We start from the raw sequence: 16911 nt of genomic DNA, 5'->3' as shown, positions 1-16911 counted from the left end.
GCCGTCGTTAAATCCTTCGTCCCCTGATTGGTCAAATGAGAAAGAAATAAATTTAAAAGAACAAGAGAGAAAAGATTCTAAGGATCTAATTATTCCCTTGACTAAAAGCGTTTCTTTTATCATAGGCGACATAGCGGAGTCAGAAACAGAAACTTTAAATAAGAAAGATGATAGCATCGATCAAGCTAACCCTACCATCATTATAAGCGGTACACCAGAACCAAGTTTATCAGCTTATAAAATTCCTATACCTGATAGTTCGCAACGTATTCTATAAAAAAAATCTTCTAAGTGACCTAAAGAGAAAATGTGATTGTTCAACTTCCAATATAACTGTTAAAAAACTAAAATTAAAAATAAATGATTTGCATTATTTATTTTAAAATATAAATGATTTCTAATTATACATTATGGTTTATTATTTATATATTTCTGTTTCAAAAATAAAAGTTGATTTTTGGATTCATTCAAAAACACAATTTTTAGAAAATTAAAGAAAATATACATACATTTAAAATAATTTTTATAATTCACAAACATAAAAGATATAATATAATTATTCATTTACAATATATTTATCATTAACACAGACATATTTTATATATAATAATTACTACAATAGTTGTCAATATTTACAAAAAGACTTTTTATTACTATAATAATTTGATCTAGCTATGACTTAATAAAATGGAAAGAAAAATAAAGTTTATTATTCAATTTGATGAAGGAGGAAAAAACGAAATCCAAATTCTCAAATTAGAAGCATGTAAAAAAAATAATAAGAAAATTAACGACAAAAATATCAAGCATTCTTGTACAAAACTTGTGCGCTCAAATGTTTAATGATAAAATCAAAAATGGCACCATTGAATCAAGTAGAATCCATAAAATTCCCGGTAATATCAATTATATTTCCTGCTCGAATCTCAATTTCGTTCCCAATCGGCTCTTGTTCGATGTTTTTAGCCCCAAGTCGTGTATTATAGAATTTTTTGACATATAATTTTTTCTCAACAATATTAAGTTTGTTCGAGGTATCACCCGCTTCTTCTTCTATGTCAGTATCGTCAATACTACCTTCATTTTCATCATCTAAACAACTGGTTTCGTTTTTAATACCTAATTTGTTGTCATCGTCGGTAGGATCATTAAGCTCCATATTGGTTAGAGTTTGGAAGTTCTTTTGATTAGATGAACGAGTGTTATAATTAGTACCATTACCATTATTATTATACGAGTCAGAGCCGGAATTATTGCTACATTCCAAGTTATTATGAAGGTTGTACGTGAAAGGGGAAACGAAACTAGAATATGTAGATGATGAGATAGAGGAAGGGGAGAAAAAAATATTTTCGGTTCCTTCTCTTTGGTAAAAAAGTACGTAGGCAGCCTTGCTCTTTTTTTTGTACATGATAATAATAAATAATATATTTTATTAAAATTCATTGAACTAAATCGAGTGGTGCTGATCACTAAAGATGCCAACGCCACTGATTTTAATAATGACTAAATTAGAAAAGATTTTTGTGTTTAGTTGGCAATCATCATAACGTCAATTAAAAATGTCATTTTTATTTTAACTTACCATAACAACGCTCTCTTTGACTTTTGAAACACTACTGTCGTCAAAATTATACCATTCCTTGTCAAAATAATTTTTTGCGTAGGCGGTGTCTTTATTAACAAAAAAATTAGAATTTTATGAACTAAATTATAATAAAGGATGGCTTTTTGTTAAAAAAGGTCAACCTTTGACACAAATTTTGCAGTTAAAAAAATATTCTTAATTTGTTTATCATAATCAGGCTTATTCTATTAAGTAATGAATTAAAAAAATATATTACAATGTCCATAGCCAAGTTCGCCATAGTGATTCGATACGCCTATAAGGTTGTATATAGAATGCTTACGATGTTCCGGATCTTTAACGTATGAGGACAAATCTAAATTGCTATATACAAAAAGTTTTTAGTTGCCCATAATTTTTAAAAAATTATTTTAATTTAAGTGTTTTTATTAAAATCTGATCATACACTATCCATTCCATTCGTAAAGGAAAAGTGATACTGATTCACCCTTATAAAAAATAGCTTGTAATACAAGAGTTGATAGAGAATAAGCCTTATAAAAGGATCGATTATTCGCTTCGTTTAGAATAAATAATCATTCAAATAATTTGTTTTATTAAAAAAATTTAACCATTTGTCATTTCTATTGATAAATTATCAATTTAATAGGTAATAAGAATAATAAAGTATACATAAACTGTTAGCGAAAGACTTTTTTCAGTTGAAATTAATTTGCAGTTAAAAAATCATGTCATAAAGAAAAAACATTAAGAAAAACTCTTTGTCTTAAAAATTGCTGTGGCATTATAAAATATGAATTTTAAGTTCTAATTAATCGCATCTTCATTATATATTATATTTTTTCTGATTAAAATTACAGGTACAATAAAAAATATTCTCTCAATATATTTTATACGAGTTATTTTATAATATTTGTAAAAAACGAATTATTCGAATAATATAAATCGAATACATATGGTAAATTAATCGATTCACTAATCAATCGAATATGAAGAATTTATTATTTGATTGGTATGTGAATAGGCCTAATAGAGTGTATATAAGTATGAAATAAATGGGGGAGTGGGGGGGGGGGGTGTTACTTGATAGGAAAATCGATGGCTATATTGATTTTTTCCCTGAAAAAGCGGTTGTAATAAAAGCGCTTAAGGTGGATAAGTAAAATAGGAGGTAGCTTCCAGAGATCAAATTTTTTTGTAGCCTGTTGGTGTTTTTTGCAATGAGGACAGTACCTATTTTAATTTAAAGTGTGTAAATAATATTATATGGTATAAGTATTAATAATCGGTTGATTTGTTTATCTTTATTATCGATTATCATCAAGACAAAATTAACAATGCTTCCAACCAACCTCTGCATATAATTAATCCAATTAACAACTAAATGAGACTCATTTTTACAAATATTACTAAAATGGGTTTTCACATTATTACCAGCTATCCTGCTCGGAAAGTCGTTCAACAGAAACGAAAGAGTCTAAACACTCGCTCAGTTCCCAGGATTTTTTAGTATGAGGATCTGGATAGGGGTAACAGGTTTTTATGGAATAGGGGGTGTTAAATAAGTTGTCTAGAATTACGACGTCCATGGCAGTTTCAATGTCAACAAATTTAGCTTTTGCCTAGCATTCATACAAAAAATTATAAGTTGTTTTATAAATAAATCTAATAAGCTTCTAAAAAAGGACAGTGTCTATATTTTTGTATTATCTGATAAAAGGAAGGGGCGAAATTAGTAAATATTAATATTGTGCCTTATTAAATTAGTTAATTTAAAAAAATGATATAATAGAATATAATTATAAATTTGTCTTACCAGAGGGTGCCAATCGAGTATTATAAACGAACTTGGTTCTACCTTAGTCCCCAATTTGATATTAACCTGAGTATCCATTTTGGCCAAGTCTGAACTTTCGACTAAAGTAAAATCAACGTTGCCATATATGTCACCAACCTTAATGGTAAACATGTTGGGAGGCATATGGAGGTCAGAAATGGGAACTATATTTTTCCAACAAAAAAATTAATATTTGTATACACAATTTTTAAGAATATAATGAGCTATTAATTCTTTAATCCATTATTATTAAAAAGAAAAACCTTTAAACCAACAAGATCAACAAACCAATTGAAGGGAGAGGGGGATTTTCAACAACAAATAATCCACATAAATTAGAAGAGAATATAATAAAGAATTAAGACAAAATATCTAAGTTGTTATTTTGGTAATCAATTGAGGAACCCTGTAACAAGTAATCAACGGCAGATAATTTAGAGCATTCCAGATTCTAACTAATCGATAGTAATTTTTTTTTGGTATGTTGGTAAAATTAAGGGACACGCGATTTCCATTATCAAAATGGCGACTTTTATATTAATTAATTCAAACCAAAAATAGTAACTTTTACAAATAACTAAGAACATAAAATTTCATTGGTAATTATTAATAATAAACTATTGTTTAAGGGGTCTTGCTTCCACCATTCGTAATCTCGTCTAGGTTTTGAAACATATCTCCTATAATTTTATATGTTAAAAAAAATAAATTTGCATAAGCTATAAAAAAAATTATAAATACTTTTTTAACAATTACTTACCAAATCAAAAAAATAATTATTTATTTTAATCATTAAACTTTAAATTATTTGATAAATTAAAGATCGGCTCAACCTATTAAGATCTTGAAACCGGATATCTGGGTATAAAGTAAAAAAAAATAATTATTTTTTAGTAATGCACCAATGTCAAGGATATCGAGACACCGATATTGGTATTTTGACCAAAATATGAGATTGGCCAATATTTTCATATAATTAATCCAATTTTTAAATATATTTACATTAAAACTGCTGATTCCAATGTAAAATTTTTTTTATAAAATAAACAACGAGGTTACCTTAATTGCACGTGTAATATTGCACACTCAAAAATTATATTATTAATTAATTAAAAATAGCAAATTTATACAATATCTCAATTGATATTAGTACTGTAAACTAATGATCTGCATCGTACCTAATTTTTCAAGCCCTACCGGGCCAGCCCGAATATTTTTAATGTATAAATTAATTTTTATAATTACTCAAAATAAATGATATATGTTATATGGCGTCTAGTTTCTATAACTAAAATCGAATATTTTTATTTTACATAAAAAATTCAACATAAAATTAATAAATTTAGATATATTTAAAAAAATTTCTAAGGCCCAACACGACCCGAATTATTTTAAAAATATTAAACCCGACCCAGCTCGAACCAGATTTTTTTTTTAAATAGATCCGACCAGAACGCAAATCTCTACTGTAAACGTTACTTCAAAAAAGAAAAGTGTTATTCGTTAAGTTTGAAAAACGTAACAAGTTACTTACGATTTAAAAAAGTAACGCGTTACTTACAAAATATTTATAAATTTATTATTTTATTTCCTAATAAAAAAAATTATACAGAAATAATATACTATAAGAACTTCTTGTAATCATTTTTATTTATTTTTAACAGCATTTGATTTTCAAAATTTTCATCAGATAAACAAAAATATTTAATGCTCAACACAGCTCTGTACTACAAGCTCAACTACAGCAGGAGGGTTGTATTGTATTTGAGAATTATCTTGAAAAAAACTTATTAGATCTGTTGCCAGATATAGACGTTGATAAATAAATTATATTCGATAAAAAATGGAATATCATATTATTTATTATAATATATTATATTGATTTTTTTGGAGAATATGAAATAATAAAATAAAACTTTATGATGATTACGGATTTGTTATAGGGCCATTGTTATTAGAATATTAAGACCATCTTTACAAGAATCTTCATTCAGATCCTCGTCAAATTTTTTGTATCCTTATCAGATTTTAATCTGAAATCATATTTTTATGTTCATCAAAACTTGAAAAAAAAGTTAATCAAATTTTAATTAATTGTAAAAATTTTAATCTTGTATAGAAAATATTACTTATTATTTCCCTTAAAGTTTTTAATAATATAATGATTAAATAATATTTAATAATTTTTTTTATGATATTTATATAATAAATGTTTATATTTTTTAAGGTAAAATGTCTTTATTTTATTTTTATTTATAAAAATATTGATTATGACATTTAAATCAAGTTTTTTTAACTTCTTTTTTATTAATTTTAAATTGTGATTAGACGTTGCTGTTTCATCAAACTTAAATAAGTGTTAAGACGTGTTAGTCATGAAAACATCGTTCTGCAGAACAAGCAGTTATGGGAATTGTTAATAGCATTTTAATCAATATTATATGCTTTGAACCAGGGTTGTGCAATTGACCGGTCAAATACGTTTCGGTCAATTAACCGATATTTGACCGGTCAAATTCGAATATATGTTTTTTTAAGTTAATATTAACTTTATTTTGAATAATATTAATTTTTTAAATTTATTGTCATTCAATAACTAACGTGTAGCTATCTGTAGCAGAGTCTTGTTCTGATTCATATTCAATATTATCATTTTTTAAATATTTTTTAATCAATTTTCCTGATGTCTTAGATCTTCAATTAATTTCTATTTTCATAAGAATATTAACCCAAATCGATCTATTTCTTTCTAAAGAAGTAGAACTAGGAATTGTTAGTCTCTTAATGGACAGGGTGGGCAAAGTTTAATCTATTAACTTGAGGTCGGAATTGATTGTTTCTGGAAATTACTACTTTCCACATAATTTGCTATATTAAACATTCTGTTTTTGCTTCTGAAATTAATTATATCCCTTAAAATATTTTGGTCATCACTACCTTGTAAAATATATCACATACTTCACTAATTTAGTGAGTTCTCTTGATATTGTGGACCCAAAAAATAAGCAAACATTGTGATCACATGTATTTTCATCGTTTTCCCCTTTTTTAAATATATTTAATTTATTTTTCCTTTAAATTTTTTAGAGTATTTAACCGTATTTGACCAGGTCAATTGACTGAATTTGACTGGTCAATTGACCGACTTGCCAACCCTGCTGTGAACTCTCAAGAACATGAATTTTAAAAAAATATAAGTGTATCGCCGCTAAGGGCGATATATTTTACGAGCATATTTCTTTATTTTAAAACCAAAAAGTAAATTTCAAATCGTGAATATTATAATAATGAATACAATTTTCTATGTAAAATTATTCCATAATAAATATAACTCTACCCATTTTTTAAATCAAATTAATTAAATATTAACAAAATACTAGGTTGATCTTTCAGATGAGTTTAGATTTATTAAAACACAAGCCTACTCTTAACATGTCAAGCATTTTTATATTCCAAAAAATGTTACAACATAATATAAATGTGTTGGGCATAGTACACAATAAAAAAAAATTTTTAAATCATGTTAATTTTGTGCCAGGACTTGTCGGCCACTATAATCCCATAAATATTCGGGCATTTGGTTAAATATCATTGTCCAAATATAAACAGTGTTTTGAATGACCATCATCGTCGATACATATACGTAATGACCCATACAGTGATACGAAGCCTATCTTGAATCCTTCCAAACAGGAAATTACGCTCGTGAAATTATAATCGGATAACTTTACGCCGGTAATAATTAAAAATTCTAGGCTAATAGAGCGACTTTTTATCCGCGTTAAATGTAAAGGACATTATATTACATCATGAACAGTGATAATATAGTAATTGACATAACGATATTTTCATATCATTCCAAAAAATCCGATCCTGGTCATGCTTATACTAATTGAGGAATATAATGTTGTTAAATGGCTCGATTTTTAAAAACGACTAGCCTAATATTTTAGTTAAAAAAATATTACGAAAGCTGGAGATTTTGCTCATAGATGGCAGAAAGATTTTGACAATTAACGAAATCTCGAGGGTTGCGATATTATTCTAGCTATATCATAAAATTGGCTAAATCGAGTAGTTTAACAAGGAACAAATATCCTAGAATACAGATTAATATGAATTATCGGTAATAATTTTATTATTTAATAAATAGTAATATAAAGAAACTAACATTGGAACCATGTCCAAAAAATATTGATAAACTTGTATTTAACGGGTGTAAAACCGTGGAAAAAAAAATCATAATTCTTATAAAAGGATACAAAAAGAATTGTCACTGGTAGAAGATTGAGCAATGCGTGGTATCGTTCAGTAATTCCATTTAAATTACGTAAGATTATAAGTTTGCAACATGCCGGTCATCAAGGCAGAGATAAAATGAATTGGGCTCGTGAATATATGTGGTGGCCCGGTATGAATATAGAAATTGAAATGATCACTAAAAAATGTGTTCTGTGTAATACCTGTGCCTTCATGCCCTAAAAAGAGTTGGGTAATGTGTGGCCAAAGTCAAGTCGACCGTGGAAACATGTCCTCATAAATTTTTTGATTTGGACAAAAAATCGCATTTTTTTGTCATGAATTCATATTCCAAGTGGATTGAGAAGAAGTCCTTGGTTTAACGACTAAATTGTTTTTAAAATATTACAAAAATTGGGGGGCCAAATTTAGGATTCCTAAAACCAAAGTTGTTAAAGTAGCGCGCTACGCGCTAACTTTTTTGTTAGCTATAGCTAATAGCGACTACTTTTTTTGCAATTATTTAATTTTTTAGTGCGCTACTTTTTTTGAAAGTAGTTAAGTAGCCGCTACTTAACTACTTTTAAAAAATATAATGTAGGTAAGTATAAACATGAAAATTTAAATATAATATCATAACTAATTATGATTTATTATTTAATTTTGAAATTGAAATATTTTTTCCATTTGTAATTTATATTTTCATTTGTATTATAAATCTAAATCACGTGTTAATAATTTAAAATGTCATCGCCTATGGATATCCAAATCGTTGAAAGTTATTCAGACAATGATATTAATGAAATGGAAGATACCAGGGAAGAAAATGTTCTTAATAGCTATAATACAATTTCCCATTCCCTAGATTTGAAATTTTTTTAAAATAAATATATAATCCAAAACTGGCTTCAAATTTATTTGTTTAAAATGTAAAAAAATAATATTTCCTCAAATCAATCCAGTAGCTATAACCTCAAGAAACACCTAAAGGTAAATTGTCATTTTTACATTATAATAATATTTATTTTATAAGACTGTTCATGAGTTTTAAGGAAATGGAGAAACATCTAAATTATTTTGGTATAGGCGACTCTACATCCAAAAAGACTAATTCAATTCAAACCAAATTAATTAATAATGCAAATGACAATATTTCTCAGAAATTGGCTGATAAAGTTATTGTTGATTTTATCATTTATACAGTTCAGCCAATGTCCTTGGTTGATAATCCATCATTTACCATGATGATTAAAACTCTATCGCCTGGTAACAATTTTATTTCGCCAGACACTAATGAATAAAATAGCAGATAACTTTAAAATGATAAAAGATGCTCTAATAGTATAGTTATCAGAGATATCATATATATGCACCAAGGTAGATAGTTGGACACATAACAGAATGTAAAAACTTATTTATATTTATAAATTTATCTCATTAAATATTTTTGAGCTTATTTGAGGTCATTGGCTAGACCCTAGGACATTAAAAAGAAGATCTGTGGCATTTGTCCTCAAAATGATAATAGGATGCCAGACATACGATGTACTTGCAAATAAAATTATTGATAATCTATCTTATATTAAAAATATGTATATAAGATTAAATACGCCCTTACCCTTAAGTGCTAGTGTCGAGAGTTTATTTAGTAAGGCAAAACTTATACTTTCTGATAGTCACTCTAGACTTGGGGATGATAATATTGAAATGATTTTATTATTAAAATGCAACAAATTACCATAAATATTTATTTTTATTACATAAATTTTTTTATAAACAAAACTAACTATAATTTTTATATATTTACTATACAATAACATTATAAGCAAAAAATAAAAAATTTGTAAATTTTTTTTTATAAAAAGAGTAGCTAATAGCGAGCTACTTTTTTTGACAAATAGCGATAGCGGTAGCACGCTACTTTTAAAAGTAGCGTTTAACAACTCTGCCTAAAACTAGTGTCTGATGAAGATCGGCCTTTATAAGTGAATATTTTAAACATTTTTGTATTGCAATTAAAACATCCAAAAGTTATATATACTTATTTCACATATATGAATCATTTTCACCATAGAATCAGAGGGAGCAATTAATATATGATTTATCATAACAATTTGTTTTAAGTTTCAAAGATATTAAAAATTATTATTATATTTTGAATTGGAAACTTTGGAGATCGAAATATTTTTTATATTTTTTTAGAATTCTGTTTTACATTTCTCAAATTTCTCAAAAAGGGGATAAAAAAATAAACAAAAACAAGCGGCCTTTTTTAATGTATGATTGTTTTAAAATAAAAAATGGTAGTGCAAGTTTCTGGTTAAGCTATTTTAATTATTTTATATATTAAAAAATTTATAAAAGAATCGGGAGCGTAAATTAATAGGCGGCCCATTTTGGCGTAAACTAAAGTAAAAATTCAGAAAATCTGGCAACCATGCCCATAACTCCGGGTCTAGATGAGCTAAATTTCTGAAAGTTCGATAAATATACCCCCTATTTAACCATATACAAAATTTTATTCATTTTCAAGAATGGTAAATCAATTTTATATGGAATGACCCAGTAGTCTGGATATTAAAGTGATAATAAGAAACAATAATAACAATGAATCTTATTTTCTATACATTCGTTTTTTTAAAAAATAAATTTAAATAAATAGAAAAATATCAAAAAATGGGTATAGAAACTTCATTCTGTCCATCAAAATTTTGCGAATATTATTTTCGTTAGACTTGTCACTCGGGACCATGATGATAAAGGGTGGTAAGAAAAAACTGGTAGGAAGAATTTTAGCATTAGTATCCGATTCGTTGCCCTTCAATTCCATGCTGTTTCGAGTAAAATATATACATATGTTAAATATACTATTTTGATCTCAAAATAAAAAAAACAAGAATATTTTGAGCAAAGGCGGTATATATATTTAAAGTACGGTTATCTCGCGATATTATTATGCATGTTGTATTATATTGCTATGGAGAGCAGCAACACGCTATAAATCAAAAATATCCGACTCTTTAGCAAACCTATATGATAAGAGAGCAACTGCTACTGATATAAATTTAAGCTTAAAGAATACAATTCGGGGTTCAAATATTTGAAATTGCTTTGTTGGACATTTCAAGCAGAAGCCATTTTTCGGATCACCCCTCAAACCCAGCGTTTGGGAGCAAAGTGGGTTCAGACTATAGTTGGGATGGCTAAATGTCGGCTAATTCGGCTCAATCTTCAGGCACCTGAGAGAAAATACATTAATATTCATTTTAATTTATATTAGTTTCTTTCAAATTTGAGCTGCTATCTTTTTTAGAAAAATCCCGAGGCCAAAATGATAGTTTTTGGCTAAAAACTTGGTTTAGCCGTAAAATTTGATCTGGCTAAAAATATAGTATTTACCCAACTATAGTTCGGACACATTTTGGAAATCGGTGACTATTATTTGAGTTTATAAAATTCCAACAAAAGAATCAAATTCTTGAACCCAAATCTGATTCAAAATCTCTGACAGATCATTAACATAAAAGAATCAAAAACATCATCATTTCTATCACAAACCTTTTATCGATTTGTTGATAAACAGGCAAACATATTAAACTTTTATCTTGAAAATCCGTCGGAAATTCGTATCTATGTTATTTTATTTTTATAATTGTTTATTAGTTGTTATTGAATAATAAATATTCATTAATAACTTTTAAATAATATATTTTATTTTAATAATATCTATTAAAAAATTTATTATTACTTAGATTTTTTAAGATATAATATGGAAATGGTAAATATAGTGAAACCTTCATAATATATTTTGGGAAACATAGAGGTGGTCATTGATTAAAAAAATTAATATGTTTGGCAGTCAGCCATTGACCTATCATTAATGGGATAATTAATAAACATGACTATATCATCGTTGGAATTGATGAGTGTTACACTGTCCGATAAATTGAATACTTTGTGAAACCGATTCAGGGTAATTTTGGCAACGAGAATCTAAATATATATTTTTTTACCATATGTAGTAAAAACTCCGTTATAAATATTTTAATTGATTTTTTATATAATAATTAATAATAAAAAAATGATATATCATCAAAAATTAAATTTGTTAATTTTGATAGTAGTGATCAACATTTGGCCACTCAAAGGCGGTCACGTTTTGGTCGATATTTAGAAGAGTTTTATTTCATACAATAATAATTTTTTTCCTATTTAAAGTGTTAAATAACAAAATATATAGAATTATAATATAAAATCGATACTTGATTTGCAGGTATCTTAGTATGTTCGGTTATAACAGCGCAAAGGTCTGATATAGTCCCATCTTTGGGAACATTAATGCGGCACTAAATAATAAAATTATGATATATATATCGTATCAGGTCAATTCAGCGAAACTTTTATCGCGAAACACTTTATCGCGAATGTCATTTATCGCGAAAAGTTTTTATAGAGAAGGTAAAATCGCGAAACCAATTCTGCGAATTTATCTCCACTAAACATTTATAGCGAAGACAATTTCGAGAAGCCATTGTCGCGAATTTATTTCCGCGAAACCTTAACCGCGAATTTATTAGAGCGAATACATTTTAGCGAAACATTTTACGCGAACACTTTACAGCAAATTTTTTTTCGCGAATATGTTTGCGCAAAGTCATTATCGCGAAACAATAAATATATTGTGAATGCATTTATTTAAAAGAAAACAACATATTATTTATTATTTGATGTTTTTTAATAAAAAATGATATGCATTGTAATATTATTTTTGTTACAATTTATTAGTGATTTTCACGCCCAAGATTTTAAGTAAAAAATATTTCTTGATGTTCAAAAAGATTTTTGAACCTATAAAAATTTTAAATCTTCTTTGTAAATATATCTTTTTTGAGGAATTCTTTTGTGAAATTTATAATAAATATACAATTTTTAGGTGAAATCTTTTATAGTTTATTGTAAACTTGCTAAATTAAAATTTCATGAATATCTACCATTGAAAAGTGACAATGGTCATAATCGTTATTTTATAACTTTTTTGAATTTTTTTGACGATGGGCTAAAATAAGTATTGCTAACATGTTTAAATAAAATTTCAGTGAAGATGTACCATAAGTTACAATATCATAATCGTTGTTTATTTTGAATTCTTTTGTTGTAAATGGGTAAAAGTATAGATTATAAACATGTAAATTAAAATTTCATGAAGATGTACCATTGAAAAGTGACAATTGTCATAATCGTTATTTTTAAAGTTTTTTGAATTTTTTGACCAAAATGGGTTAGAATAAATATTGCTAGCATGTTTATATAGAACTTCAGTGAAGATGTACCCTAGATAAGTGACAATTATCATAATCATTATTTTTAAACTTTTTTTGACGTAAATGGGCCGAAATAGGTATTGATAACATATTTAAATAAAACTTCAGTAAAGATGTACCTTAGATAAGTGACAATTGTCAAAATCGTTATTTTTAAAGTTTTTTGTATTTTTTTGACGCAAATGGGTAAAAATATAGATTGTAAACATGTTAAATTAAAATTTCATGAAGATGTACCATAGAAAATTGACAATAGTCATAATTGTTATTTTATAACTTTTTGAATTTTTTTGACGTAAATGGGCTAAAATACGTATTGCAAACATGTTACAAATAAAATTTCAGTGAAGATGTAACCTAGATAAGTGACAATTGTCATAATCATTATTTTTAAACTTTTTTTGACGTAAGTGGGTAAAAATATAGATTGTAAAAATGTTAAATTAAAATTTCATGAGGATGCATCATAGAAATGTGACAATTTTCATAATCGTTATTTTTAAAATTATTTGAATTTTTTAGACGCAAATGGGCAAAAATATAAATTGCTTACATGTTAAAAAAAACTTCAGTGAAGATGTATCATAGATAAGTTACAATTGTCATAATCGTTGTTAATAAGGTTTTTTTGAATATTTTTGTTGCAAATGGGTTAAAATATCGATTGTAAACATGCTAAATTAAAATTTCATGAAGATATACCATTGAAAAGTGACAATTTTTATAATCGTAATTTTTAAAGTTCTTTGATGTAAATGGGTTAAAATATAAATTGTGATCCATTTTAACCATAATAAAATCTTAACATTAAATTTATAGGATGTTGATTGTATCATATTACTAAATAATATTCATATGGTTTTTAAGTTCTTTCTATAAAAATCAGAGTTGTTAAAAGATACTTTTTAAATGGATCTAGATACAGATACAGCGTCTAAAAAGTTATCAAGATACAGATACAATTTTTAAATGTATCTGTATACAGATACATTTTTTTATGCTCTTATAGGTTTGCATAAACCTAAATTAATATTATATTGTGAAAATTCATGAAATGAGCTAAAAATTTATTGACGCGATATAACATTTATCAGAATATAACTAAAATTATAATTTTAATATAATATATGAAAATATATGATTAAATAATTATTAGATTTCAGTAATAAAATATTTTCAAAATTTTGATCATTTAGGCATCCTCGTTTATCTGTGAAGACATTTTTAGCAACACTAAATAGTCTTTCCACAGGGGCGCTTGAAGGAATTGTAGTGTTATATTTAATAAATAACAATTTTATATCAGTTCTTTAAAAATGCTAAAATCTCTACATTTATTTTTGAAAAAGTTATTTAAAATTTGTTGATTATCAAAATTTAAATCATTATTAGAAATTATATCTGCTGTAGGGTACTGAAAAAAATCTGAAATTAAATTATTTGTTTTTTTTGGCAGGTTATTTGCTTGCAGTCAGTTGATGACTTTGATAATTCACCAGCTAATCTTTGTATCAATTGTTTTCTTTTATAATGGCTGCATGCCATCTATAATAAAAGCAATAATTAAATCATCTAAAGTGCCTTGAGTTAAAGTCAAAGGTCTTTTAGCAAAAATATTATTGGAGGATGAGCCTTGCCAATATTTTCTTTAGTATTTTATTTTCCTTCCCCTTTTTTATTTTTGTTAACAAGGTTGGATATTTTCTCTTAAAATTTTAATTAGAATTTTAAATATATAATATCTATACCCTTTGCTTCACGATATTGCACGTTGAAGTCATACTGACGGATATTTTTGTATTTTTAGGTAGACACGGCAAACCTTTTACCATCAGAGAATTAATTGTTTTCTTTGTTTTGAGATATTATTTTAAAATATGCTCAATTTGGCCATGGTAAAGCAATAGAACTTGTTGCTTCCTCTTCTTCATCGATATAGATCTAAATAAATATATAAACTTAAAAATTTAGTTATAAAATAAAATTTACCATTTCCATATTGTAATATTAAAATTTGTATGGTTTATTGATAAACTCGGACATAATATTTAAATTAATGAATATTTATATATATTTTTTATATATAAGTTTTAATATTTTATGTATATATAATTCTTTATTATAGTATTAATAAATATTAATATATAATATATATATATTTATTTATTTCATAAGCTCATATGAAATAAAATAAATTTTACAGTCAAATATTTTTATTTACAATAAAAAAAGGGGTATATAAAATGTATCTTAAAAAGTATCTAAAAACAGATACAGATACCTCTAAAAAAATATCTAGATACAGATACCTTTCTAAAAAATCTATCTTGATACAGATACAGATACTACATTTTTATATCTAGATACAGTATCTAGATACTTGTATCTAGATACTTTAACAACTCTGATAAAAATCCTACCCTGAATTCAGACTCAGGACTATTTTACCACGAGTATACAAAAATATTTGCTAACTGTGCAAGGTTATACATTTTTATAATGTAGAATTAAAATCAATTAATTAAAGGTATAAGATTGTGAATCCATATCTTAAAAGTTAAGAATTTAACATAGGTTACAACTATCTTTAATAATCACTTTGCATATTTATATCAAATTTTAAGCTGGATAAAAGGAACAACGATTATGAGAATGAAAATATCGATTTGTTTTTTTGTTTGGACTGAGATTTTATTTTAACATTAACAATTTATATTTTGTCCAATTGCGTCAAACAATTCAAAAACTTTAAAAATAACGGTTGACTATTGTCACTTATCTAGGGTACATCTTCACTGAAATATTATTTTAACACGTTAGCAATTAATATTTCAGCCCATTTGCTTCAAAAAAATTTAAAAACTTTTAAAAACAACGATTATGACAATTGTCACTTTTATATGGTGCATCTTCATGAAATTTTAATTTGACATTTTTACAATCTATATTTTTACCCTTTTGTATCAAAAAATTTCAAAAAACTTTAAAAACAACGATTATGACAATTGTCACTTATCTATGGTACATATTCATTGATATTTTATTTTAACATGTCAGCATTTTCTATTTTTGCCCATTTGCTTCAAAAAATTCAAAAACTTTAAAAATAACGATTATGACAATTGTCACTTATCTAGGGTACATCTTCACTGAAGTTTTATTTAAACATGTTATCAATATTTATTTTGGCCCATATACGTCAAAAAAAGTTTAAAAATAACGATTATTATAATTGTCACTTTTCTGTGGTACATCTTCATGAAATTTTAATTTAACAAGTTTACAATCTATATTTTTACCCATTTGCATCAAAAAAATTCAAAAAACTTTAAAAATAAGGATTATGACAATTGTCACTTATCTAGGGTACATCTTCACTGAAGTTTTATTAATACATGTTAACAATACTTATTTTAACCGATTTACGTCAAAAAAATTTAAAAAACTTTAAAAATAACGATTATGATAATTGTCACTTTTATATGGTGCATCTTAATTAAAATTTTAATTTAACATGTTAAAAATACATATTTTACCGTAAATAAAATCTAATATGTTTAAAAATACCGATTATGATAATTGTCATTTTTCCAAGGAACATCTTCAATAACGAATATAAAAATTGTCAGATTAAATTATTATCCTTAAAAAGATCATATACATAAATAAGTTAAATAAAAATATTTTTAAAAAATACTATTTAGAAAACCCACCTATTTCCATATACTTAAAAAATAGATAATTTTACATAAATGATAAAAAACTATAAAAGATTTCACCTAAAAGATTGTTTATTTATAATAAAATTCACAAAAGAATTCCTCAAGAAAGTTTTAAAATTTTTATCAAAATATGTTTAAAAATCTTTTTGAACTTCAAAAAATATTTTTTGCTTAAAATTTTGGGCGTGTGAAAATCACTAATAA

The 16911-nt window shown here is 25.8% G+C and overlaps 1 protein-coding gene across 3 annotated transcripts in view; it reads right to left on the bottom strand.

Annotated features, from left to right (window-relative positions):
• Positions 1 to 611: 611 nt before the first annotated feature.
• Positions 612 to 16911, bottom strand: part of LOC135928122 (ubiquitin carboxyl-terminal hydrolase 15-like) — a 30183-nt gene continuing 13883 nt past the window's right edge. The window contains exons 9-19 of one of the 3 annotated variants that reach the window (XM_065464482.1): positions 11927 to 12010; positions 11536 to 11657; positions 11223 to 11294; positions 10355 to 10495; positions 4044 to 4105; positions 3405 to 3589; positions 3023 to 3210; positions 2672 to 2821; positions 1845 to 1951; positions 1586 to 1674; positions 612 to 1396 (exon numbers count right to left, since the gene is read on the bottom strand). In XM_065464482.1, coding sequence (XP_065320554.1) covers positions 872 to 1396; positions 1586 to 1674; positions 1845 to 1951; positions 2672 to 2821; positions 3023 to 3210; positions 3405 to 3589; positions 4044 to 4105; positions 10355 to 10495; positions 11223 to 11294; positions 11536 to 11657; positions 11927 to 12010 — 1725 coding nt within the window. In that variant the 3' untranslated portion in view covers positions 612 to 871. The remainder of the gene's footprint in view (positions 1397 to 1585; positions 1675 to 1844; positions 1952 to 2671; positions 2822 to 3022; positions 3211 to 3404; positions 3590 to 4043; positions 4106 to 10354; positions 10496 to 11222; positions 11295 to 11535; positions 11658 to 11926; positions 12011 to 16911) is intronic. The other 2 variants (XM_065464479.1, XM_065464480.1) reach the window with 2 other exon arrangements.

The sequence above is a fragment of the Gordionus sp. m RMFG-2023 genome, chromosome 4 (assembly GCF_954871325.1).
Source record: "Gordionus sp. m RMFG-2023 chromosome 4, tfGorSpeb1-WG-v2, whole genome shotgun sequence".
NCBI classification, from domain to species: domain Eukaryota; kingdom Metazoa; phylum Nematomorpha; class Gordioida; order Chordodea; family Parachordodidae; genus Gordionus; species Gordionus sp. m RMFG-2023.
Note: the sequence above shows the minus strand (reverse complement) of the source record. Positions and strands in the feature narration are given on the sequence as shown.